Source organism: Cynocephalus volans, chromosome 4 (assembly GCF_027409185.1).
Source record: "Cynocephalus volans isolate mCynVol1 chromosome 4, mCynVol1.pri, whole genome shotgun sequence".
Taxonomy (NCBI): Eukaryota; Metazoa; Chordata; class Mammalia; order Dermoptera; family Cynocephalidae; genus Cynocephalus; species Cynocephalus volans.
In genome coordinates this window covers 19,189,872-19,214,713 of record NC_084463.1, presented here as the reverse complement: position 1 = coordinate 19,214,713, position 24,842 = coordinate 19,189,872, and the positions used below count along the sequence as shown (strand labels likewise).

Genomic DNA, 24,842 nt, shown 5'->3' with positions numbered 1-24,842 from the left:
CTGGTAAATAAAACCCCCAAGTTCTTTTTCACGTGAAATTCTATCAAATTAGGCTCCCTATGGCAAATGCTACACTTAATAAATGAATCTTTCCAACATAAGTATATATCACATTAAATGAATCTTTTCTAACATAAATACATAACATCACATTTCCACCCAGTGGTCTATCCAAAATAACATTAAATCTTGATTGTATCTCCTGTGGTGTTCTCTGCTCCCTCTCAGCTGAGGGTCCATCATAGTTTGATAAATGTGGTAAAAGCACCTTCTGTTTTTTCCTTCAGCTTAAAGATAAAAATGGTGAAAAGACTTAGACTAAAAGCAGCGCCCCTGTGGTAGGTCAACTGAGACCTCCTTTCAGTTAACATCAATACAGTCAACTTTCTTGGAGCAAAGAAGTTTAACGAGCTACAACAAACCTCCCTCTCTGTCTGCCATCCATAGGTGTTGCATGAAGCGGCGCTGGCTGGTCCTCACACCCTGAGTGTTTAACCAGCTGTATCTCTAACTCTCAGCACAGCATTTAGGAGCCTTCATATTCTCACTGCATGCTGTATATCCAACCTCATGGTCCACTAACCTCTAACACGATCAATCCGCTCCAAGCCAATAAGGCTGGTGTTCTGTTGCCATCTGATGCCACACATACCATCCCAGGCCATGCCACTTCCTCAGGCACAAACCCCGTTTCCCCTCCTGATCCACACTGTACCTACCTATACGACGTGACTCAAGCCCTAAGCCCACGTGCTGATTTCTCCCCCTGCTGAACACCAGAGGCCTTCAGAACTGGCCCCTCTGTGCTGCTCCCTCTCGTGTCTTGGGTGACAGCTTATCTTTCTAATCAGTCTTTAAGCAGAGGTCTCCGAGATCTCCCACTCCTGTTCAGTTTCACACAGTTCTCACACGTGGCAGAAGTGTAATCTTGCTTGAACATTCACCCCATCTCCTGTGATTTTGCTCCCATGCTCTCCGTCCTCATTTGATCTTACCTTTCTTCCCGCGCGCGAGGACTCAGGAACCTGCCCGAATCATCGTCGTGGCTGCTCTGCTGGCTACTCTGTTGGCTGCTGAGGAAAGACACAGGATACGAACCGTTAATGCTTAACTTCTTTCTCAACCCTGGGGGAGGTGATTTAGACTTCAACTAGACATAGTAACGAGGTTACAACATTGTCAAGATACAAGTTCCCCTCTGTAAGTTTAGCACAGAGGGTACGATGTCAGGCAATAGATATAAGAAATGACAGGAGCCTGGTGAAATCCTCGAGGAGGACGATCCCGACCTGTTGCCACTTTCTTCCCTGGCTATATATGCCTCAGTGAGCAAATGCCCCAGCATCCTCTCTACCTGGGTCCCTTAATCTTCCTGACATGGGGCCGGCCAGTTGGCTCAGTTGGTTCTAGTGCAGTGTTGTAACGCCAAGGTCAAGGGTTTGGATCTCCTTACCGGCCAGCTGCCAATAAAATAAAATAAAATAAAATCTTTCTTACAGGATAGTAATCCCATTGTTCCTCAACCCACCACAGACTCTCAAGGAACCGGTGCGGACTTGGGGGAAAGGATTTGAGAGGGGTGTGGGGGAAGGAGGAACTCCAGTAAGGCAAAAGGCTTGATGGGGTCAGGGGCCATTGGGTCTGCGTCTCTGCCTTCAGGGAAGGCTGGGGAGGGTGAGAAACAAAAGAGGGAATAAAGGGTGGAATCCCTCCACTCCTTAAAGCCCTGTAGGCAAGATGATTACAGAGCTTCATTTCAAGGAGCTCTTTTAAGAGGCCACACATTACGTAATGTGGAACAAAACTGCTTTTCATCCTACTCCAGGAAAAGAAAAGCTGTTCAAACACCTCATGAAAAAATCATTTTTATTAGCTAATAATTATTACCAACTCCATGCTTCTTCTTCTTTTTTTTTTTTTTTTTTTTTTTAATGACCAGTAAGGGGATCGTAACCCTTGACTTGGTGTTGTCAGCACCACGCTCTCCCAAGTGAGCCAACCTGCCATCCCTATATAGGGATCTGAACCCGTGGCCTTGGTGTTATCAGCACCACACTCTCCCGAGTGAGCAACCGGTTGACCCTTACTCCAGGCTTCTGATCAAGAGTCCACAAACTACACAGCCCTCATGCTTAATCTGGAACCACCTCTTCTATACGGCCCTATCAGCTAAGAATAGTTTTGCATTTTTTAATGGTTGGGTGGGGGAATCCAAAAAAGAACATTTAGAGGAAGAGGAAGGGTGCTAAGGGAGAAATTGGTAAAGGGCCATGAAAAACAATTACATTGTATAAGCATGAATATACTAATTATCCTGATTTGAGCATCACATATTGCACATGGGTATTGATATTCAACTCTGTACCCCACAGATATGTACAATTCTGTTTCAATAAAAAAAAAGAGAGAGAATATTTCATGACCTGGAAAATGCCTCAAATTTAAAGTTTAGTGTCTATAAATGAAGTTTTATTGGAACACAGCCATGCCCATCATTTACATATTATCTTTGGCTGCTTTCCAGCTACAATGTCAGAGCTGAGTCGTCAAGGCAGACTTGAATAAGTTAACTAGTGGCACCATTAGGCCCACAGAGCCTACAATACTCACCATCTGGCACTTTAAGACAAAGTTACCCGACCCCTGCTTTACGTAGGTTCTAGAAATAACAAATTTCCATTACCATAAATGTCGCTATAACCAAAGCCACAGTATAACCAAAATTGTGTCTTTGTTCTGGTGGACCATACACTGCAATAAGGTGCATTGATCTCTATAGAGTATGTCCCTCGGACTAGATCCCCAGTAGACGCAAACTTTGAGCAATCTTGTAGAGTAAGTGCTTGTCCCCATGCCTGTGTACTCTCAACTAAAGCACGTGATTTTTTTGTAGTTACAGGTATAACCATGCTCTCACATTGTTTTTTCAGCAAGAAGTAAGCGACCTTAGAAGCAATTTACAAAAATTTTCACACACACACACACACAGACACCAGAAACCACAACAGCACCACAGACGAAGCCTCCAGCTGCTTGGCAGAACTGAGTATGTACACATCCCTTTCTCTTTCCTTAACTCTACAGAAAGCACTTTTTACTGCTATTCACTATGGAGTAGCTGCTCATCATTCCCACTTGGCCAGCTCTGACAGATTTGCCCACTAAAAACTCCTTACAACCAAAACGTCACTATAGCGTTGTTGACCCATGGGATGTCTTACTTGGGACTGACCTGTGACATGCATCAGGCACCCTCTCATATACAATCTGGGATGAGTGTTAATGCACCGGAGGCAGCCCACAGATGACTGGAACTCAAATTCCAAAGCAGACATAGCTCCAGAGGCAAGCGTAGAGAGAGCAGTACCAGTCTACTGTGGGCAGCACCCGTGAGGAGAAGAGGAAAGGAGTGTCTGGAGCCCAGTGTTCTACACCAGTTACGACAGTCAGCGAGGCTCAACCAACCCAAATGACCACAATCAGCGTGACAGCCTCCTCAAGGTATTAAATAATAATTATCGGAGGCCATTGTTTGGACTAAGTTCCTGCACTAGGTCCTAATAGACCAGACTAAAAACCAAAATGGAGTCACCCCTGCTAAATTCCACATCACTTAGATTGTGGTCTGACCTTCCCAGAAGACAAGAGAAAGAGATAATAGCAATTTCCCAAACAGGCCACTTTAAATCTTCAATGGGAGCTAAAAAAAATAAACAAATAAAAAAAGAAAGATAAAACAATCACAATAATATCTTGAACTTTCAAAAGGAGAGAACAGAACCGAGGTTACCAGAGGTGGGAAAGGGGGAAGGGACAGGGGGTGAGGGAAGAATTGGTAAAGGGCCATGAAAAATCATTACATTGTATAATGTTGAACATACTAATTATCCTGATTTGAGCATCACATATTGCACACAGGTATTGATATTCAACTCTGTATCCCAAAGATTTGTACAATCCCTGTTTCAATTTAAAAAAATCTTCAATAGGTCTGATAATGAACTTCCCTCTGCTTCAATCCTTACACAAAAGAGATAGCCTGAAGTAACCTAATTTTATTTTTCTATTGTTCTGTCTTCCTGTCCCCACCTTACAAGGAAAGTAACTCTGAAATGACCAATCCGCTTTTTCAGCCTTTTCTGTCTATAAAACCAATCTTTTCTGCTTGGCTCATTACAACACTTATTCTAGTTTATGGATTAATGTGTTGCCCAATTCTAGAATCACAAAAAAGCCAACTGAGATCTTTAACTAAATTTGTTGCAATATTGTTCTGTGACAAAGGACGAGGTCAAACTTGACCCCACTGGATCCAGGACGGACTGGTTTGTTCTATTCAACCTACCCTCCTTCTGGCAATCAAAACTTCAAATTAAGTTAACAAAGGTGGCTCCCCAGACCTAAATGGTGATGTTCCAGGGTTTCAGAAAAATAATTCTGAGTGGATATTAGCAAGTTATTCCACTAGATGGCACTGTTGACTGCCAAACCAGAGCCACAGCAGCGCATCAGGAACCAGAACCGAAGCCAACCTTCTGGTGCCCTCTTCTGGCTTAGAAAACACTCCAGACACTGGAGATGAAAGCAACAATGGGTCACTTTCAAGCTGTTCATTGGATCTAAATAAGAAATACTAACCTGCATGCATTCAGCAAGTATTTACATAATGCTCTCTATGTGCTCCTATGCCAACAAGTAGCAGCAAAGGTAGGGGTTAAATGTGTAGACTGGCATACACTGCCTGGGATTGAATCCAAACTCCTCCACTTCCTAGTTACATGACCCTGAGCAATTTATTTCACATCAGATTCCTTACCTATAGGCACAACATGGAGAAAGATGTTCATGATGGTTCTTACCTTGTAAGGCTGTTGTGAGGTTTAAAGAGTGAGCATAAGTGAAGAATGAAGAACAGAGCCTGGCTCATGTTAGCTGCTGCATAAATGCCAGCTGTCACTACCATGGGCCAGGCACCATTTTGTGGAATATGGAAAGAAAACAGACACAAATTAGACAAAGACTCTGTTCTCAAGGTGTGCACAATCTGGAAAGTAAGATTCAATATAAACAACTATATTTAAAAGCAGAAAATGCTAATTCTCACAAGTACATATTAAATGCCACAGGAACACAGAATATAGAAAGGTCACATCGCTCTGGGGCCAGAAAGAGAAGACTGTCTTGACAAGTTTTTTGCACAGACACTTAAAATCGAATAGATTTGGGACAAGCAGAAACGAGAAAAAAAGGCATTCAGTTCCATTCACCACTTTTCACATACCAGGCACTGTGCTAGGAGATGGGAATGTAAAGGTGATTATTACCACGTGGCCCTGCCAGCGAAAGAGCTCCCAGTCTAGGAGACACACGTATTCACATGCACTGCAATGCAGCAACACTGAAAAAAATGCACAAGGTGCAGGCAGTGGCCACTTGCTGGAAAGTTTTAAGGAACATGTCAGGGGGTGAACACTGAGCTGGAGAGACAGTGAATAAACCCAGGGTAGCAAAAGGCATAGGGTTGTGCAGGGTCTTTCCTCCAGTGCTGCCAGGAGGGGACTGGTCCTCTCTCCTCCATTTTTTTTTTTTTTTTTTGTCCTTTTTGTGACCGGTAAGGGGATGGCAACCCTTGGCTTGGTGTCATCCGCACCGCGCTCAGCCAGTGAGTGCAATGGTCATCCCTATGTAGGATCCGAACCTGCGCGGCAGGAGCGCCACTGCATCCCCAGCGCCACACTCTCCTGAGTGTGCCACGCGGTCGGCCCCATATTTGGAGCTTGTTTTCCAATAGCCTTACATAAGTTAAATGGATGCCAATCACTCCCCCACTCAATCCCGTGAAATACTGTTGTTGAGCAGAATTTCCAGTCACTGCCTCACCCTCTCACATAAACCCTTTCTTTTTTCTTCTTTTGACAGCTGGCCAGCGTGGGGATACGAACCCGTGACCTTGGTGTTATAAGGCTGTGCTCTAACCAACTGAGCCAACCAGCCAGCCTGCAAACTCTTTCAATTCTTCTTGTATATGAGTCTTTTCAAATGGTATAGGCCACCTGGACCTAAGCAACTCGTGCTGTTCCGTAAATGAATCTGCCAGACTTCCAAGGTCATGAAAAAAGCAACCGCCATACTAAGGTGTTTTCAGGAGTGTGAAATGTTACAGGATCAAGGGCTACTCCCTCATCCACTCCATATTAGTCAAGGCGTTGGTGGGACAGAGTGTCCGGTGTGGAGCCAGTCTGGACTTAAGTTGAGAAGAACTTGAAGAAATTCCAGCAGGGGTCACTAACAGATGAATGACTGTCACAAAGCCTGAAAAAGAAACTCTAAACAAGGATTTGGAATGACTTCGCCTGGGTACCAGATGACTGAAAGACGGCTTACAACAGCATTGAAGGGAATTTGTATAAACAACTGTGTGCTGTTTCCCCCAAGAAAGCCACACAAGGCACCAGGATGACTTAAATCCTCCCTCTTGTAAATTTAAGCTTCTGATAAAAATCACTGTGTAAATTAAATTCTGGAACACTAGAATCTGTTACTAAATAAGGTCCAGGATACTCCCGAGGGAACCAGCTGAAGCAGAATCCTGGTTTTGTTCTCCCCGAGCAGGCTAGTGTAGGAGCTCATCCTGGAAGGTCACATTAATACCAGCAACGCCGGCAAGGGATGAGAAAAACCTGTTGTAATCTGAGCCAAACCATGCTCCAGAAGGCAGAAATTCACCAGGCCGTGACCAGGAAGCTTGGCAAAGTCGGCTGGGCCAATTCTCATGGCTCCACTGATCTCCCTTCCTCCCTCCCTGCCTGGGACACGTGCAGAAAGTACAGACTACCAGGAAGGTGTCCTTCTGTCCTCTGCAAGGCACAGCTGCATTGCTAGGGAGACTGAATGTGGCAACCTTTCTGAGTAGGAGCTTCCTGAGTAGAAACAGCTCTTTCTCTCCCAGACAACGCTAAAGGGGTCAAAGCCTCCTAAGCCCAGAAGGGGCTTTGAGAGATTCACATGGTTCCAAGCAGTCACAGGGGTATGCAAGCTGTAATTTAGTACTTCTAGAGCCTAATGGAAATTGTACATTCACCCACACTAAGGCTGCATTTCTTTGCTTTGGCTGTAATCATGGCAATCTAGTGTATTAGCACCAATTATTTCATGCTAATTGGAAGCTTCAAAAGGCTCACAGTGGCAATTCTAGATGTCTTGGATTAATAAAAATGAGAAAATAAATTATTTCAGGCAGTGGAAGTAGTATAATTAGCATGGAGACAGACAACCCTAGGTTTGTCCCCGGGCTTTGTTTCTTATTGGCCCTATACCTTGGCCAAGTCACTTACCCTCTCTTAGCCTATTCCCCCTGAAAAATGAGGACTTACTATGATTATTCACAACTTAATCCTCAATTTACAGAACTGTGTTGAGAATTAAATTGTGAGTAATCTAGTCACAGTATTCGAGTACAGGATTTGGAGTCAGGGAGATGCCAGCGCTAGTCCTGAGTCTGCCTTCTCGCAGGGAGACATTTGGGCAAATTATTTAACTTTTCTAAGTGTCAGATGTGCATAGCAACGCATGCCTTAAAAGATTGCAGTGAGGATTAGAAATGGTAGAAATCCTCTACAGAATGTGTCTAGGGCAGTACCTGGCCCTTGGTATACCATAAGTGGTAAATATCAATTGTACTTAATATTCACAGTTCGGTAGATAAATATTTTGAAACACCCAATGCATGAGAGAAAGAGAAGAGAAAAGACCCATACCCTAAAAAGTAGGGCCACACCATCACTGAAAGAAGGGACGGCTGGGTTTTCACACTGAATTACCTCCACATGTAAAGGGACTGTGGCATTTACAATTTCAGTTTAAGAAGGAAAGATGTACGGAGGAAGAGAAGGCAGGTAGCAAAGAAGTAGAGAACAGAAAACAGTCTCTGTTCTTCACCTGGCAAGCAAGTATACAAAAGTATAATAATAGAAAATAAGTTCACAGATGCGGCTGGGGCACTGCAGTGACTGACAGCTCCTTACACAGCACACCTCAATATTCTCAAATGCTACTTAAAAAACAACACATGCTGGGCAAAACTCCACAATCTGTCCAAGTTAGCAGGATTGCTTCGGCTGAATGACTCCCATGGGAACCTGCAGCAAGGTGGGTAGCTGGTCAAAGGTCCAGGAATTCAGAATCCAGCTAAATATCTTCCTAACACATTACAACTCATGAATACATTTCTTTAATAGTTCTTTCCCTGTAAACGTGCTCGCACTTGTCTTTAAAAAAAAAAGGAAAAAGATCTTTCTCAGTTCCTTTAGTTTTCCTTCTCTTCATGGCCATTGTATTGAAAGAATGCACTAAGTTGTGACTGCCAAACTTTTGTCAAAACATAATAAACTCAGGAGCTCGACCATGAGATTCCTCGAGCCCTCCCCAAATATACTAAGTTAGAATCTGAACCTGTCCTGGAATGTGAGTTTTTAAAAAGCCTCCCAGTAATTCTGGGGGGCAACCGGGATTGAGAACCACTGGACTTAACACTCATTTCCACTACTTCCTCACCTTGATTTATGAATTAATACACTGCTCTCTGAACCCTGCGCCCACCACGCTTTGGTTTTATCACCAGGGATCTCTGTTACAAAGCCATGACAACTGTGATATCCTCATCTCATCTGATCACACCCTGACACCGATGACTGTTCTCATTCTTGACACCCACCTTTTCTGCCTTCTATGACACCACTCTTTCTTGGGTCTTGCGTTTTGTCCTACTTCTGTTATTCTCCTTTTTAGCGAGTTTCACAGGCTTTTCTTCTACCTGGTCCTGAAATATTTCCCAGGACTCACTTGGCCACTCGTTTAATAAATTATCAAGTATCAACTATGTATTAGACATTGCTCGAGAATCTGGATACCAGTTATAGAGTAGTAAACGAGACAGACAGACAGTCTCTGCTCTCAAGTTTACATTCTACTGGGTTCCTTCTTCTTCCTGCTTTATACCAGGAGAATCTGTTTCATGGACCTCTCAAATTGTTACCAATTTACTGTGCAAAAATGCTATACATTCATGAGAGAGGTTTATAGCTTTCATCAGATTTTCAAATATGCTTGTGACCCATAAGAGGTTAAAATCCACTGCACTACATTTCTTTGGGGGAATCTTATCCACACCCAACACTTCAATTATGGTATGATATGCTGATAACTCTCAAACATAGAGCAGACAGCTAAGACGGCCAATGCAGTGGTCACTAGCTACATGTAGGTTTATAAATTTAAATTAATAGGAAATCCAGCTCCTTAGTCAAACTAGTAACATTTCAAGTACTCAATATCCACATGTGGCTAGTGGATTCCACTTTGGGCAGTGGAGATAAAGAACATTTCCATCATCGCAGAAAGCTCTATTGGACAGCATTGGTGTAGAAATTTCCAGATCAAACCCAGGATTTAAGTGCCAGCTCTGCCACTTGTTTTCTGAGTAACTCAGAGCAGCTTACTTAGGCTCTCTCTACATTCCCGTCCACTTATCTGTTAAAATGTGAGTAATTTCATAAACCTGTTGTGAGGATTAAATGAGGTAATTAACAGAAGGCTTGGCAAATAATAAATACCGAACAGATGTTTATGATACTTATTTTTATTATCATGCATTTGTAACGGTACTGAGCTCTCTTGAACGTTCAACAGAAATCTCCATCTGAGCATGCCCAAGACTGAGTTCACTGACTTTTTCTCCTCTCCTTGTGCTCCGCTAGTAAGGATTCACACACACTGGAATGCACCCCCACATCAGTTTCACACCAAGTCCTGCAGACTCTCCTTCCTCACTGCCTCTCAGATCTACCCATCCTCCACTCATCACTCCCACTGCCACTGTCTTGGATCAGCTCTCATTGGTCCTCGCCCAGATTACTTGAATAGCTCTTAACTGCTTTTCCTGTTGCCAGTCTGGCCCCACTCCAGTCTACTCTCCACACTGATAAAATGATCTTACTAAAATGCAGATCTGATCATGTCTCTCTCTGACTTAAAATCCTTCAGGCTACCCATAGTTTCGGAACAAAGTTCAGGCTCCTCATCTCAGGAATAAAAGTCTAACAACCTGACTGCTGTCCCACCTCCCAGCTCCCTCATCCCTCACCTCCCTCTCCACTCCAGCCATACCACTTGCCTCTGCCTCGGAATTTGCTCTTCTCTTGGCCTGGCATACCCTTTTCTCTACCCTCTTCTTAACCCCACTAATTCCCACTACTGAACCAATACAGTTTAGGGATTGAGCCTGAGGGCTTTAGCTTTAGACCACCTGCATTCAAATCTTGACTCTTCCACCTGCACCACTCAACCTCAACCTCTATAAAATGAGAGAGATAACAGTATCTACATTATTGAGGTGGTGTGAGAATTAAATAAATTAGTGCCCACAAAATACTCAGAAAGGTATAGACACTCAACATTATAGCTATTAGTATCCTTCAAAAGTAGTACCTTCTCAGGGAAATCTCCCTTGATGGCCACCACCCACACTATGTTCCTATATCACCCCACACTACCTTTTATGATAGTAATTATCATGGACTTCAGGATACAGTAATTAACGATTCATTTCCGTATACCTTCTATCACACTATATATTGCTTGAGAGCAAAGATCTTATTTTATTGGTTGCTTCTTTCAATCCCCAGAGTCTAGCACTGTGCCTGGCACACATTAGGTGTACAACAGATGTCTGATAAATGAATGTGCAAATATCTAACCCTGTCCTCTTTTGCTGTACTTACAAAGATATCTACTTCCACCGAATCCTCTCTGATCAGTCCAGAAAGACTTGTCAAATACTCTCAAATCTGCACAGATTGCACGTTCCCTCCTTATTCATCAACATTTTCTGAACGCCTGTGTTGAAAGTACCTGCCATGCCCTACTTGGATGTGTAAGGCATGATGTGTGACCTCAAGGTGTCCACCACTCAGTGTGAATTCCTGATGTGTCATTTATTCATCCATGTTTCCACTGACTATGTTTAGGCACTGGTGCTAGGCTCTGGAGATACCAACTTGAATTAGATGTGAGTGGACCCTCCAAATAAGGAAGGCACTGTACCAAAACCTACCAGGATCCTCCTGAAGCCAGCCCTTCTCTGCCTCCCCTCTGAGCCAAAGTCACGGTCAACCTCTCAGTTATGCAACGTGAGAAAGTGCTTGTCAAGATTGACAGCACCTCCATTCTTTGCTGATTGTGGCTCTTCAATTAGATATGGTAGGTAAAAGTTAGCGGGAAAAGATTTTGAAACCCAAGGCTACAATTCTTTTGTTTGTTTCTTTCTTTCTGATTGTTTATGAGTTTAAAATTTTCCCACCAATCTTTGGCTGTCATGAATACAGATAATCAAGCTCTGGTTGAAGAAAAAATGAAATATTCTTCCTAATGCCCTGATCTAAGGTATTTTTCACAAAGGGCAAAGGATCCTTCACCCATAATAAAATTCCAGGCCTCTCAACACACACAACTAAAAGAATTATACTTACCCCATTATTTTCCTCAAATGGCTGCTGAGAGGGGGCACACAAGGGAACATGTGTCAGTCAACTCTCTTCCACTGTTCTTAGCTAAAGGAACACGCTGCTTTTTCCTAGTTGCCCACATCCTAGTAGCTTCCTAGGCCTCAGTCACTACTCAGCATTACAGTAAAATCTCTGGCACTCTTAAGAGAGTAAATACAAATTAACTAGGTCACTGAGCAGTAAACCTTTACTCAGAAGGTAACGCGGTCAACCAATTGCTTCCCAGAACTTGAAGTTTGTGAGCACTGGTCAAGACCCTGGGCAGCAGAGTCTCAAAGACCAGCCTCGCTCCACCCCCCACCCCGCCATCCCTTGTGCACCCTCACTGCCTATAGAAAACCCCTTGCTTCCCAATCCAGAGTGCTCACGTTATAGAAGGAAGTCAGTGCTAGGAAGCTGCAGAAAGTTCTCAAACCCAATGCAAACCAGAAGCTGTTTTATGCACAGATAACCTCAAAACCTTACTGTGTGGGCAATCATCTTGATCCTGGTCCCTTCATCTAAACTCCTCATCAAAATAGGAGTTCAATTTCCTTCTCCATGGATTTTCTCTCACAAGGGCAAGCCAGGACGCACAGAGGGTCTACATGTCTGCTCCCTGCTCCTTCCCCACCAAGAACCCTTCAACTACATTCCCAACTGCCATGTTTTGGAAAACAAAGCTGACTAAACACTACTTGTCTCCTAATTAATGTATGTGTGTGTGTGTGTGTGTGTGTGTGTTTCCAATCAAAGACACACAACTACCATTCGGAACTTCAAGTCAGCATCCGGGAACATGTCTCACTACACTGGGTTGATAGATCAAGCCAAACAAATTTAATGTTTTAGGTTGTCTTGTTACATACAAATGCACATGTGCTTTCTGTTAGGTCTCTGAAAATGTTGACAATACCTAAAGCAACCCTTCTTCCAAGGAACAACTGACCTGGTAATCAATGTACCAACTACTATTCACTTAATCCCTTTTTAGTGTCTCTTCCTCTACCACCCTCTGAAAAGTCGTTCGAGAGTTCTATCCATAGTCCCCTTCTCTTCTCACACTACACACTCTCCTCAAGCAATCTCATCTAGATTCATGGCTTCAACAAAAACCCACGTGTTCACTCCCAAACCTGTATCTCCAGTTCCAACTGCTTCACCAAGCTGCAGTTCCCTGTATCCAGCTGTTCACAGAATATCACCAAAGACCTGCCTCTTTAGGCTGCTCAAACAGCATGTCCAAAACTACCTCCTCTCCCCCACCCTCATTTCTCCCAGATGGCTCAGACCTGCCTTCCTTAGCTCAGTCATCTGCATCACCATCCGTGCACTCAGTTGTCCAAACAAGGAAACTCAGACATTGTTTTGGCACTGCCCCTCCTCCACTCCTACCTCCAATCTGTTACTGAGATATATTGCTCCTACCTCTGAAACATCTTTTATATCCATCCTCTCCTCTCTACCCCAATGTCCCTGCCTTGGCCCAAAGACCAGTACCACACTGGCTGCATAAGAATCATCTGGGAACTTTAAAAAAAAAAATAGGTTCCTACCCTCTCTCTCATCTTGGATTCTGACTCAGGAGGTCTGGGGTGGAGCCTGAAGAATTTTTTTCTGTGCTGGCCAGTGTGGGGATTTGAACCCGTGACCTTGGTGTTATAAGGCTGCTCTAACCAGCTGAGCTAACCAGCCAGCCCCCGAAGAATTTTTAACAGGCGTCTCAGGTTTGCAAACTACTGAAGTCCTATGCTATCAAAATGGCCCTTTAACTGTGCTGATAAATGTTTAACAACCAGACTGGGGGGCACTGACTTGTGTCATTTGCCAATTTCTGTAGTGTAAACACTCCCACCATGGTGGATTTCTGATGTCATTGAGATCGGTACAGGGAAACGATGTGCACACTTACAAGCTAACACAAGCCAGCCCTAGCACACCAATGTGCCCTGTCTGCCACCTGCTACCTTCTTGAGTAGCTCTAAACATGCCTCTTCCCAGGTTAAAGTTTTTTGAAGTCTTCTTAATGCCTGCCACACAAAGTCTTACAACATGAAACCAATGTCCCCAGAAGCAAGTTCCACCTGAGCCTCGTGTGTTGCTCACACTGAGACACTTGTGCTCCCCAAATATGCCATGTACATTCATCCCTCCAAACTCCATTCATGTTGTCCTCTCTGCTTTAAATGTCTCTCCTGTATGATCTGCATCTTCCAGTCTGGCCAACTGAGCCCAGTGTCACACAGAAGCCTGGCTGTTTCTTCCCTCTGGTACACTCAGAGATTAATTCATTGACTTTTCCTCCCAGAGCTCTGCTCCTTTTGAGCCACTAGCTAATGACAAATCCAAACCTAAGCAGTTGTCACTGGTAGCTCTGCCCGTGCCTTGGAGAGAACCTGTTGGCTACATCAGTGAATATCTCTTTTAGTGCAAACATAGGCTGATTCTTTCAATTCCTTCAAGATATTGCATACTAATATGCTGCATTTAACACGAACAATAAACCTTCACATTGAAAACTGTTCTTTGCAGTCTACAAATTCCTTCCATGTACATTCTTCCATCTAATCTTTCCAATATCATAAGGTACATAAGAAATATATATATTTTGATCTTCATTTTAAAGATGAAGAGGCTGGCAGGTTAGCTCAGTTGCTTAGAGCACACACTTGGAACACTTCAGGGGGATACATGAATGTCTAGGAGCAAGCCATTGGTATGCAAAGGAACAAGGACTTCAATCCAAGTTTCATGCCCATGAATTCTTTGTTCTTTCACTTTTTTGGCAGCTGGCTGGTAAGAGGATCCGAACCCTTGACCTTGGTGTTATCAACACTGCGAGCCAGCCAGCGTGTCTATCACCTTGAGCACACTGCAGTGCTGGGCTGTAGTGTTCACTTGGAGCTGGGAAAGGGTGGGCAGCAGAAATGACCTCACCAATAAAACTGGGGGGAGTCTGAACTTGAATTGAGGGTGGGGGGAGAGGGCAGAAAGAGCTCAAATGTTCATTCTGCTGAAAGTATTAGTTGTCTCTGCTCTGCAGGAGGCAGCCATCTGACACCAGAAAGCAAGGACATCTGGAAAGTCCAATACAGCAAAAACCTAGAAACAAGAAGTGACAAGAGTCTGCCATGACCAATCTGAGGCAGTTTGCCAGGTGATGGCACCTGCCACTGAGGTGACAAGGCCACAGGGGAAACCATAGAAATAAACAAGTTTTTGATTATACCTGAAAAATACAACCTACACCTAAGAATAGAACTGCCAACAACCAGCTGGTGGGAAAAAAACGTAGGCAAGCCAAATAAGACAGAACAAGTGACAGGAGAGAGGGTGGGACTTCCTAGAGCTAGAACCAGAGATAGACAGACTTCTAGTAGGCCAGGAAAGGGTTGGCCTGCAGCCCAGGGGGAGTTTCTGGGGACCAGAGAGGCATGAGGGCAGGACCCACAAAGGCTCAGCCAGCAGCAGAGCAGAAATACTGGTGCCCTGAAGTCCTGTTCACAGAAATAAGTTTAGGAAACAGTCTTAGTGGCAGCTCCAACTTGATTCTACTGCCAGCTGAATTCAGAGTAGCCTGATTTAGGAGCTAACCTAGAACAGATTGGGGCAGCTGATTCCCCAGAAACAGCTACTAAACTCCTACAAGAACATTCTAGAAGAAGCCCAAGAAAAAAGAGCACTGGTCCATTCACATCTGATTGAAGACTGAACTCGATTACGAACAAATATGTTTTCAAGATTTTTTATGACTATGGCTTCCCAAGTGATAATTAATTCATTACCACCTTTCCGTTTCTCTTTAGTTAACAGAAGTCAAACCTCTTAACTGAAAATATGTGTTTTGAAAGTTCACAAGGTAGGGAAGATACAGAAAGCCCTGTACCTGCCCTAGAGGCCAAGGAGAGAGGCATTCAAGAAGAGCAGAGGCTGATTCATCTGGAAAGAGGGACGAATTCTTGGGTCCTAAAGGATGAAGGAAACACTGGGGCAGAGGTGGGACAAGAAGGTATTTACGCAGAAACTCTGTCACAGACAAGTCACTCCAGTGACCATGCAGCTCAAGGACAAACAAACTGCAAGCTGTGCTACTTTCCAGAAGGCATCCCTCCAGCTTTCTGCACCCCTTCCCTTCCCCTCTCATTCCCACTCCCCCTCAATCAACTTAATTTGCCAGTTAGCCCCAGGAAAAACTGGTTTATGGTAGAACCATTATCTGGTTTTTTCCAATTGGAAGAAATAAAACAGTCCTAACCAAGAACTCTGGTCATTTACCAGCTAACAGAGGGCCCTCTGGGGCCTGGGAAGAAATAACAGCTGGACCTGGAGTCAGGATTTCTGGGTGGAACAGTCTGATCTGTTTCCACAACGCCATTTTCCACATAGGATTAAACTCTATGTCTCCTCTGACAAGCATTTTGACAGTTTTCTGATAAGATATATATAGCACATGTGGTCACTTTTCATTAGCAGGAAGGCAGCAGGTACTGGATAATTAGAATACTGAACAAAGGAACAGAAGCTGAATAAACCACGAGTTGGGGCTGGCCAGTTACTTAGTTGGCTAGAGCGTGGTGCCGATAACACCAAGGTCCAAGGTCTATCAATCCCTGTACAGGCCAGCCATTAAAAAAAAAATCCACAAATCATTTATTTTTGGCTTGAGAATTTTAACAAAACATGCATGCGCGCACGCACGCACGCGCACACACACACACACACACACACACACACACACACAATCACACTCCTGCCCTGTATCTAATTAACCCTCTTCAAGTTCAGTTCTGGGACTCACTCAGATGGACAACGGCTCAAAAAGGATTCTGAAGATCCAAGAAGTAGATAATTCATTCATTAAAAATTTATTCAAAAAAGACTCTTTGAATGGCAGCCTACACACAGAGAAAAGATACAAAGCACGCTTTGGGTGGGACAGGAGCTGAGCTAGAAGGTGACAGACACAAAGTAGTCTAAGACTTAGCCCTGTTCTCTAGAATCTTAATGTGTTTTTAGGAATGGGACTTTAAGGCTAAAGATAATTGGGAGTAACCAAAAGTTCATATCACAGAGAAAGGGTAACTAACATGTATTGATTTCCCATATATACATTTCTCACATACTATCATTCAAAAGCCATTATTTGAAGAAAATAATATTCTCTTTTTATTCTAATAAACTCCATTCTTTTCTCCTCTGTTTTTTCATAACGAGAATTCGTGTCCCATTTTCTGTAACCAAATATCCCAATCTGCCCTGTCTCCGAGGACTGATCATTGTAACTACGTATCATCTATGACGCGGTGCCCTTTCTGACCTACCCAGACTCCCCTACAACTACCTACTGTAAATGCTTTTCCAAACTCGTGGCTAGGCAGGCACTTGGTATCAGTGATGCCTAAAGCCCACAGGTGTGTTGTCTGAATACTCTATGTTAACTCTGCTGAGCTAGGAGAGTTAAGGGGATTGCTCCCACACGTCACTGGCCCAGACTTCTGAGCCCGGCTCTGGTGCTGTCACTTCACTGTGTTTGTGCTCTATTTTCCATATATTTTATTGTTAACAGATGAGTGTTACTTTATGCGTGACTCCAAGATGAGTGTGTGCTACATGGAACTCAGTTCGAGTTTTCTAAAATCTTTAGCAGCCCTTCTGCTCTTATTCCAAGGTATAAGGCTCATTGAGAATTTGCTGTAGACTTATCTTACTGTTAATTGAAGAAGGTGGTAGTGATGAACCAGTCATCAGGTATTTATTGCTTGCCTAAAAGTTCTCACTCTGCATCTTCTCCCTAGCACCAAGAGCAACTTCTCTCCTAATTACACCCCATAACAAAGAATGTCACTCATCTCAAACTCAGAAGACAATCCTGCCTTACATTCATTTAGTGTTCTCTGCAGAGCCTACGGCAGTCCTGCTTCAGCTGACACCAGAGATTCATGAAGCCGCATCACAGGAAGTTCAGCACCAGGCAGGTCATGCACAGCATCCCCATAGCTGGGTTACTCGTCTCCCTCCCTAACCCAAGACGAGGGGATCAGGCTCCAGATGTGAACCGGGAAATGCTAAGAGAACACAGACTGCCTTGGCTGTGCATACACAGCCCTAACCACTCTCTAGACCACTATCTTTTCCAGGTCTGCCAACCCCAAATGACTCGGCAAAGGAGCCCAATGATGAACAACCGCAAGCCCCAAGGCCTATCCTTCAGATCACATAAGCTTGACCCTAAATGACACCAATATGAGAACACCTTCTTCCCTTAAATGTAAAGGGGAGGGTGACAAAGGAAATAATCCGAATGTAAACACCTACTGTATACCAGGCATTTTGAGCAGTGCCTTACCTTTACTATTTCATCTCCAAGCCAAGCTACAAGGTAGGTATTATTATCATGATCCCCCATTTGTGTAGGAGGAATCTAATGATGCAAAACAGCCTGAGGGAAGAAAACTTGCTCCAGGCTGGAATTTTACTCCACGGGAGCAGGCTGGAAATTGCTACCAGAATAAAAGTCACACACAGCTGCTGGGAAGTCACCTACACCCGCCCTGCTAGAGGTAGGGACAATGAGGAACAGTGATCAGCATGGACAGTTATTGACAGTATTTTCCAAGGATAAAGAGGCTTGGAAGAAATAGAAACACATTCTATTCCTCAATTAATCACTCTCAAATGCACAATGAGTAGCGACTTGTGCCTCCAGGTGCTCTATTACCTAGCCCCAGTTGGGTCTACCCTGTCCTCAGCTATAATGAGGCCAGCAAAGTCCATACATCTCCCTGAGGTGGATGCATCTGAACCCAGCTGATGACATCAAGACAAGGATCATGCTCAATAGGCAAATTAAAATTTCTTGCTAAGAGTCTGAGTCACCATCTCATGACCAAAAGGCACCTAGCCTGCCCTAGAGGAGGATATCCAGGTTTAAAAAGTATAAGGGCACTTCAAAAATATTGTGGAAAGATGGAGTTAAACGATTATACAAATCCTTCCACGAACTTTTTTTTTTCCGGTGGCTGGCCAGTATGGGGATCCGAACCCTTGCCCTTGGTGTTACAACACTTCCATGAACTTCTTGAAGATCCTTCGCATATAACTAAATATAGTACACACACAAATACACTGCTATATAATATTTATAAATTTATGTATATTAAAATATATACAGATATATATTTTTAAATGTGTGTGTTTATTTATTTATTTATATTTATACTTGTCCACTTACCCTGGCTGGATGCGTTTTGGAGCTATTTGAATAGTTGCCAACTGTTTCTTACAAACCCTCCATGGATACGACTGAGCTGATTAAGGCAATGAAAGTGAATCATTTCCAAACCTCCCACCCAAAGAGGCCTTCAACTAGTAGTCAGTTGGAAGAAGATGTTCTAGGACCCTAGCCTCTCCATGGCTGTAAGAGACAAGGTCAGAAAAATGCACTGATAATAACCCAACAAAATCTAAATTTTGAGTCCTTTACTTTGACAGTGCTTGTGAGACACAAACACCATTCCCTTGCCCATTCTCTGCTGGAGAAACTAAAGAGAAGTTTAAGGTAGCAAAAAGTCAGAAGAGAAGCAGAAAGCCTGGTTATCCTTTATCCGTGACCGGTATTCACTAGTCAGCAAAGCACTGGCCATCTTTGCCCATTCTGTGAAATGAATGAACTAGGCCTTATGTTGAGAATAAATTGCTTCTGCTTCCCAAGACAAAACGTCCATCCAACTCCACTTACTAAGGAGGTCTTCCATAGAGAGCATATCCTTCACAAGATCTGCCTAATTTCAGGATTATCAAACATAATAGTTACAGCTGTTCTCTCCTTAGATGTACTTTTGTAACATTTTAAAATTTTACATTTATTCATAATGATTTGCCTTGACTGCCTAATAGATTCAACATGAAGGAATGAACATTAAATAAACTAGACAACATCCTTCAAGGGCAGAGGCCAGCCAAAGTTCAGCAGCCAGCACACAGCAGCCAAGCAACAAGTGTTGGTGGAATTCAGACTCTGCTCTCTCTAGCAGCCTAAATGTTTAATGTGTCCCTCCAAATGGGAAGGAGAACAGTAGCAGGTTAAGAGCCAGATAAAGCTTTTCACAGGAGCTGCTGCTTTAAGAGTGGAGGCATGCTGAAACAACTGGTTATAATGTTTGGTCTTTACGTTCCATTTGCTGTGGATTTTAATTACCCACACTGCCAGTACATATACATAAGCCTCCGTATAATGTCAGATATATACATGTACTGTACAAAACGGAAAGAGGCCTGAATGAAAAGTGACATGACACAATCTGTTTTTTTTTTCTGATGGCTGGCCGGTAAGGGTATCTGAACCCTAGACGTTGGTGTTATCGTACCACCCTCTAACCAAGTGAGCTAACTAGCCAACCCCTTACAACCTCATTCTGAGTCTGGTTTCTGTCATAACTTAGTTATACAGATGTGGGCATGTTTCAGAGTTTCACTTTCCTTAAGTGCCAGGTGAGCATGCTCATTACACCTGCCCCACAAGATGCAGGAACAGATTAGGGAAGGGATCGTCATGCTGTAAGCTTGTCACTGTAAGGCCTGATATGTGCCAGGCACTATGGTAAGTGCTGGGGGGAAAAATTATACTCTGTTCCTGTCTTTCCAGAGCTCATGGCCTGGCAAATTGCTTTGAAAAGGATAAATCGTACCCAAATTAAGAGATTATAATAAATTGCTGTTGATCACATTGTTTTCAATTGTGTCCATGTGGGCGCCATTCTCTGCCACTCTGACAGGAGGCTTCCAATGGCAGGTATCAGTGTCCCCTCGTTCCTCTGTACCTGTACCTTCCCCCTTGAAGCCCAGTTCAAGGCTCCAGACTTATGGTGGTTCAACAAATGAAATTCCCTTCCTAACTTCAAAGCTGTCATTACACTGGACAATAAAGGCCATTTCTACTGGCAGCCCTTTGGCTCTTGGTTTCCACTAGAACCAAGAGGATCCCACAAACACCAGGAGAATAATTGCTTTGGCACCTGACAGCTGCAGAGAGAGGCCCAGCTTAATCCCGTCATTTCCCAAGGTCTTGGAAGATGTCAGAGCAACAAACGCACTTGCATTCCAGAATGCTCACACCAAATCAAATCAAGTCCCACCATCAATGGGAGGGGAGTCAGCTTCCCACACTCAGCCACCAGCTCCTCCCCCATTCCAATCTCTCTTCAAAGCAGGGTGGAAGATACTACTTTTATAACTCCTGATTTCCAAATTTTAGACAACAGACAAATTCCCTTTTAGTGATGTGCCCATATAACTCGGTTTTAAATAAACAGGAGTCAAAGTTGCATTGTTAATTTGTTGACGATCTCTCTACCCTTACTAGGATATAAGCTCTACTACAGCAGAAACTATTTTGTTCACTATTATTTCTGGTGTCAAGAACAGTATCTGGCACGTATAGTATGTGTTCAATAAATATTTGTTGGATTAATGAGAGGGAGAAAAAGTTTGAAAAAAGGATGCCTCTATTCCAAAATCTTTCTCCCCTGCAGGAGAAACAACTGTTGCCCTGACCTGAAATCAGAAAATGAAAAAAAAAAAAAAAAAAAAAAAAAGTATTGTGTTGCCATGGCAACCACAGCACCAAAAATAAACCCCCTTCAAAGCTGCCATGGGTCTTTGGTGGGGAAAAACCTAACTCTTATTTGCCGACTATATCCAGGCCCTGGGTCAACCATAAGACAAAATATTGCTTCCAATGCACGCTTGCTCTCTGAAGCCTCGTCTGGGAAAGGTCAACCACCCTCCACCTAACTATGCCGAATTCGGCTCCCTCAAGTAGAGATCACCCTTAAAAGAATGGCAGTCTCTGGTCACTGGGCACTTACAGTCTGATGGGTAATACAGTCAGCACAAAGAAAAAATCAGAAAAGAAATCAAAAGGCTTAAAACAGACAAATGAGTCAATACATAATAATCCAGATTTATATAAATAGCATATGAGGGGATAATTATTCAGCTTCAAGGGAACATCTTGCTTTACAAAATGATTTATAATGGAATTCCATGAAAACTGAGTTTCCTTATAGGCTTTCATCATTTGAGCATTCATTCCCTAAATATATGTTTACTGAGCTCCTACTATGTTTCATGCAAAGAGCTTAGAGGGCACTGAATAAAACCAACATTGAATAAAACAAACTCTGCCTTCATCGCTTAGGATCTGGTAAAGGATAACAATATGAGCACATAATCACACTACTGCAGGATGCTTTAGGAACATACATATAATAAATAGTTAGAAAATACTCCCTAGAGGAGAAGCTAATTAGAAGAATGAACAATGTCTGTGAAGACCTGGAAATAAGAAAGCATCCATTCAAGAAACTGAAAGTTTCAATGGCTGGAGGCAGAGTACAAGGCACAGCCATAAATGAAACAGCAGGGGGAAGAGAAGTGAGATCATGAAGACCACTCTGGCTATAGAGTGAAGAATTAAAGGAGACCAGTTAGGAGGATGCTTGTCCTCTGATGAAGATGAGAAGACAGCCTTGAAGAACGTTCTCTTCCAAGGGAGGGAAGCCTTGTGAAACTGAAGGGTACCAATATCCAATGTGAGGAACAGAGTGGGAGAAACTGGTTTGGAGAGAAAGATGGTGGGTTCAATTATGGACAGACAAGCTGAGTTTTGAAGAACATCCCAATGGGGATGCCCTTTCATCAGTTGTATTACCAGATCAGGTTCTTGGGTCTCAAAGTCATAGAAATGAACAATGCACCCAGCAGTAAAGCAAGCAAAGCTTTATTTAAAAAGAAGAGAGCTTATGCATAAGGAAGATAGCTATAAGGAAACTAGTTCCCCAAGGGGAGCTGTTCAGGGTCCTTTATAGGGCCAGGCGTGCAGGCCAATGTCATCACTGTGTGCCTCTAGAGGTGGTCTATTCTGTTCTTTCTGGTTACAGCATAGGCACATGCTCAGTTAGGACTTCGGTCCTTGCACCTGCTCAGTAAGTCTAACGCCTGCTCTGGTGGTGTTGCTCATTACCGTCACCTCAGGAGGGTTGTTGTAGTGGTCATCTTGAAGCGTTGTGCACATATGGGAGTTGGGCTAACCACATGGGGGGAATCTGTGGTTAAAAAAAAAGTTGCTTATGGGCCGACCCCATGGCACACTCGGGAGAGTGTGGCGCTGGGAGCGCAGTAGCGCTCCCACCGCGGGTTCGGATCCTATATAGGGATGGCCGGTGCGCTCACTGGCTGAGCGCAGTGCGGCCGGTCACAAAAAAAAAGACCAAAAAAAAAAAAAAAAAGTTGCTTATCTTAGTTTGTGAAAATAGCTTATCTGGGTGTGCTGGATTCTGTGAAAATAGGGGTGAGAGGCTGAGCTGAGGGGCCGAGTCCTATCCCTATCCTGTCTCAGATGGAGGTATGAGCCTAAGACTCAAGAAAGAGATGAAGTATGAAATATAGGAATAACTAAAGCCAAAAGTGAATGAAATAGCCCAAGGATAGCATATAGATTTAGAAAGGTGGGGGGAGGGCGGGAGAAAGTGAGGGAGGGTAAAAGGAAAAGGAGAAATAAAAAGAAGTCTGGAGTCAGAACCTTAAGCAGACCAACACTGAAGGGACAGACAGATAAGAACAGCCCTTAAATTATAAAAACTCGATTTATTGCATTTTTTCAGCAAGCATCAATAAGAAAAGTGACACCTCATAAATAATCAAAGAAGCAATAAATCACTGTTCAAGCTTCCACTAACCAGAGAAGCAGACTTAGAGGCCTCAAAGATGGCCAAAAATCTTTTCACTTTTATTAACGTGAAAACATTAGCATCACTCTTCAGACACATGTACTTAATTTTGTCTCACAAGATACAACAGAAATGTATACTCTCCGTTTTACCATCTTGCTGAAGCCCAAAGAGATTGAATAACCTGCCCAGGACCACACAGCAAAAAATTAGCAGAACCAGAGCCTCCACTACATGTTGCCTCAGTGGGTCTCTAGGACTAGTGCTGGGTCAGTCACCCTAGGAAAAACCATCACTCTGCAGATGAGGCCTGCTGCACGTCACGGGCTCACTGACTGAAGATATGGTTCCATCTGGGGCAAAGATGGACTTCCCGAGATATACAATGAACTGAACACTTAGTCAGTTGCCAGAGACTATATTCTAGATCTACCTCTGTCACTGACCAGCTTCATGGCCTTGGACTTCTCAGTTTCCTGAAAGTTGGAATGATCTCACAAATTCCATCTGCCAAAGATGCAGAGCGGTGCTGACATATGGCAGCTGAGGATGAACACAGTAAGGCTATGGAGTGGTAAAATCAAGACCCTAGGACTCACCTCTCCTCTCCTGCCCAGCAGGTCCTTTCTTCAGATCTTTTTTTCTTTTCCATGCTTTAGTCTGAATATTATTTCTACTGAAATTATCTTTTACCTGTTGATCTCCCACACTCAGCTGTGAGCTCCCCCATGGAAGGGGCACCTGTGTCCATCTTTGTATCCAAAGCCTAAAAAATGTTTATTGAACTGTGAGAATTACCTCTCCTGAGTTACCTACAATTTCAGTTGACTTTCTGTTACAGTGAAACAAAAGGCATGACTGCCAATAGAGGCATTTGGAAAGCAATCAAGCATGGAGAAGGCACTTCAGTGAAAAAGGAATCTTTGCAGTTCCTGAGAACTTTCCGAATGGGCAGGCCCCTTTCTGACTCTGCTCACCCCTAAGATGCCCTGTTTTCTAACGTCCATGGCTGACAATGGCTGAAAATTCCACCAAGAAGTCCATAGGCTCCACAGACCCCACTAGAGAACCTGTGGGGCCCAAGTAATTGCTAGTACAAAGCCAGGGCTTTTTTCAGAATCTGGAAGAAAGAGCCCACATTACTAAAATGAGTCTTTGAAGGAATATTCTCAAAGCTGATGAGCAACTAACTATTCTTCCATCATCAGTGAGGACAAATCAAGAGAAAATGAATTCGAATTGTACCATGGAGGAGTTCAGCTAGATATTAGGTAGAACTTTCTCAACAGTATGTCCTGAAACATAGAAAGAAGTAACCAAGAGAGGCAGTGCAATCCTCTTTCCTGCGGTCTTTTTTTAAAAATGAGATTTTCACATGGTCAGGAAGAAGTGGTTCATCATAGACACAGGTGGAGAAAACACATTATCACCCAAGGTAAGGGCATTTCTGTGGCGAAGCTGCACCACGTGCAGAGTAACCTTTATCGTTGCCCTTCCATCCAACCCTGACAATCAACTAAAAGGTCAGAAAGAGCTTCAGAGTGTAATGACCCAGCCAGAAGACAACTGCTTG

At 43.5% G+C, this 24,842-nt stretch overlaps 1 protein-coding gene across 2 annotated transcripts in view; it reads right to left on the bottom strand.

Moving 5' to 3' along the window:
• The window catches only part of GRAMD1B (GRAM domain containing 1B), a 159,251-nt gene that overhangs the window by 123,021 nt on the left and 11,388 nt on the right, over positions 1-24,842 (bottom strand). For both annotated transcript variants that reach the window (XM_063092741.1, XM_063092742.1), the window contains exon 2: positions 996-1,073. In XM_063092741.1, coding sequence (XP_062948811.1) covers positions 996-1,073 — 78 coding nt within the window. The remainder of the gene's footprint in view (positions 1-995; positions 1,074-24,842) is intronic.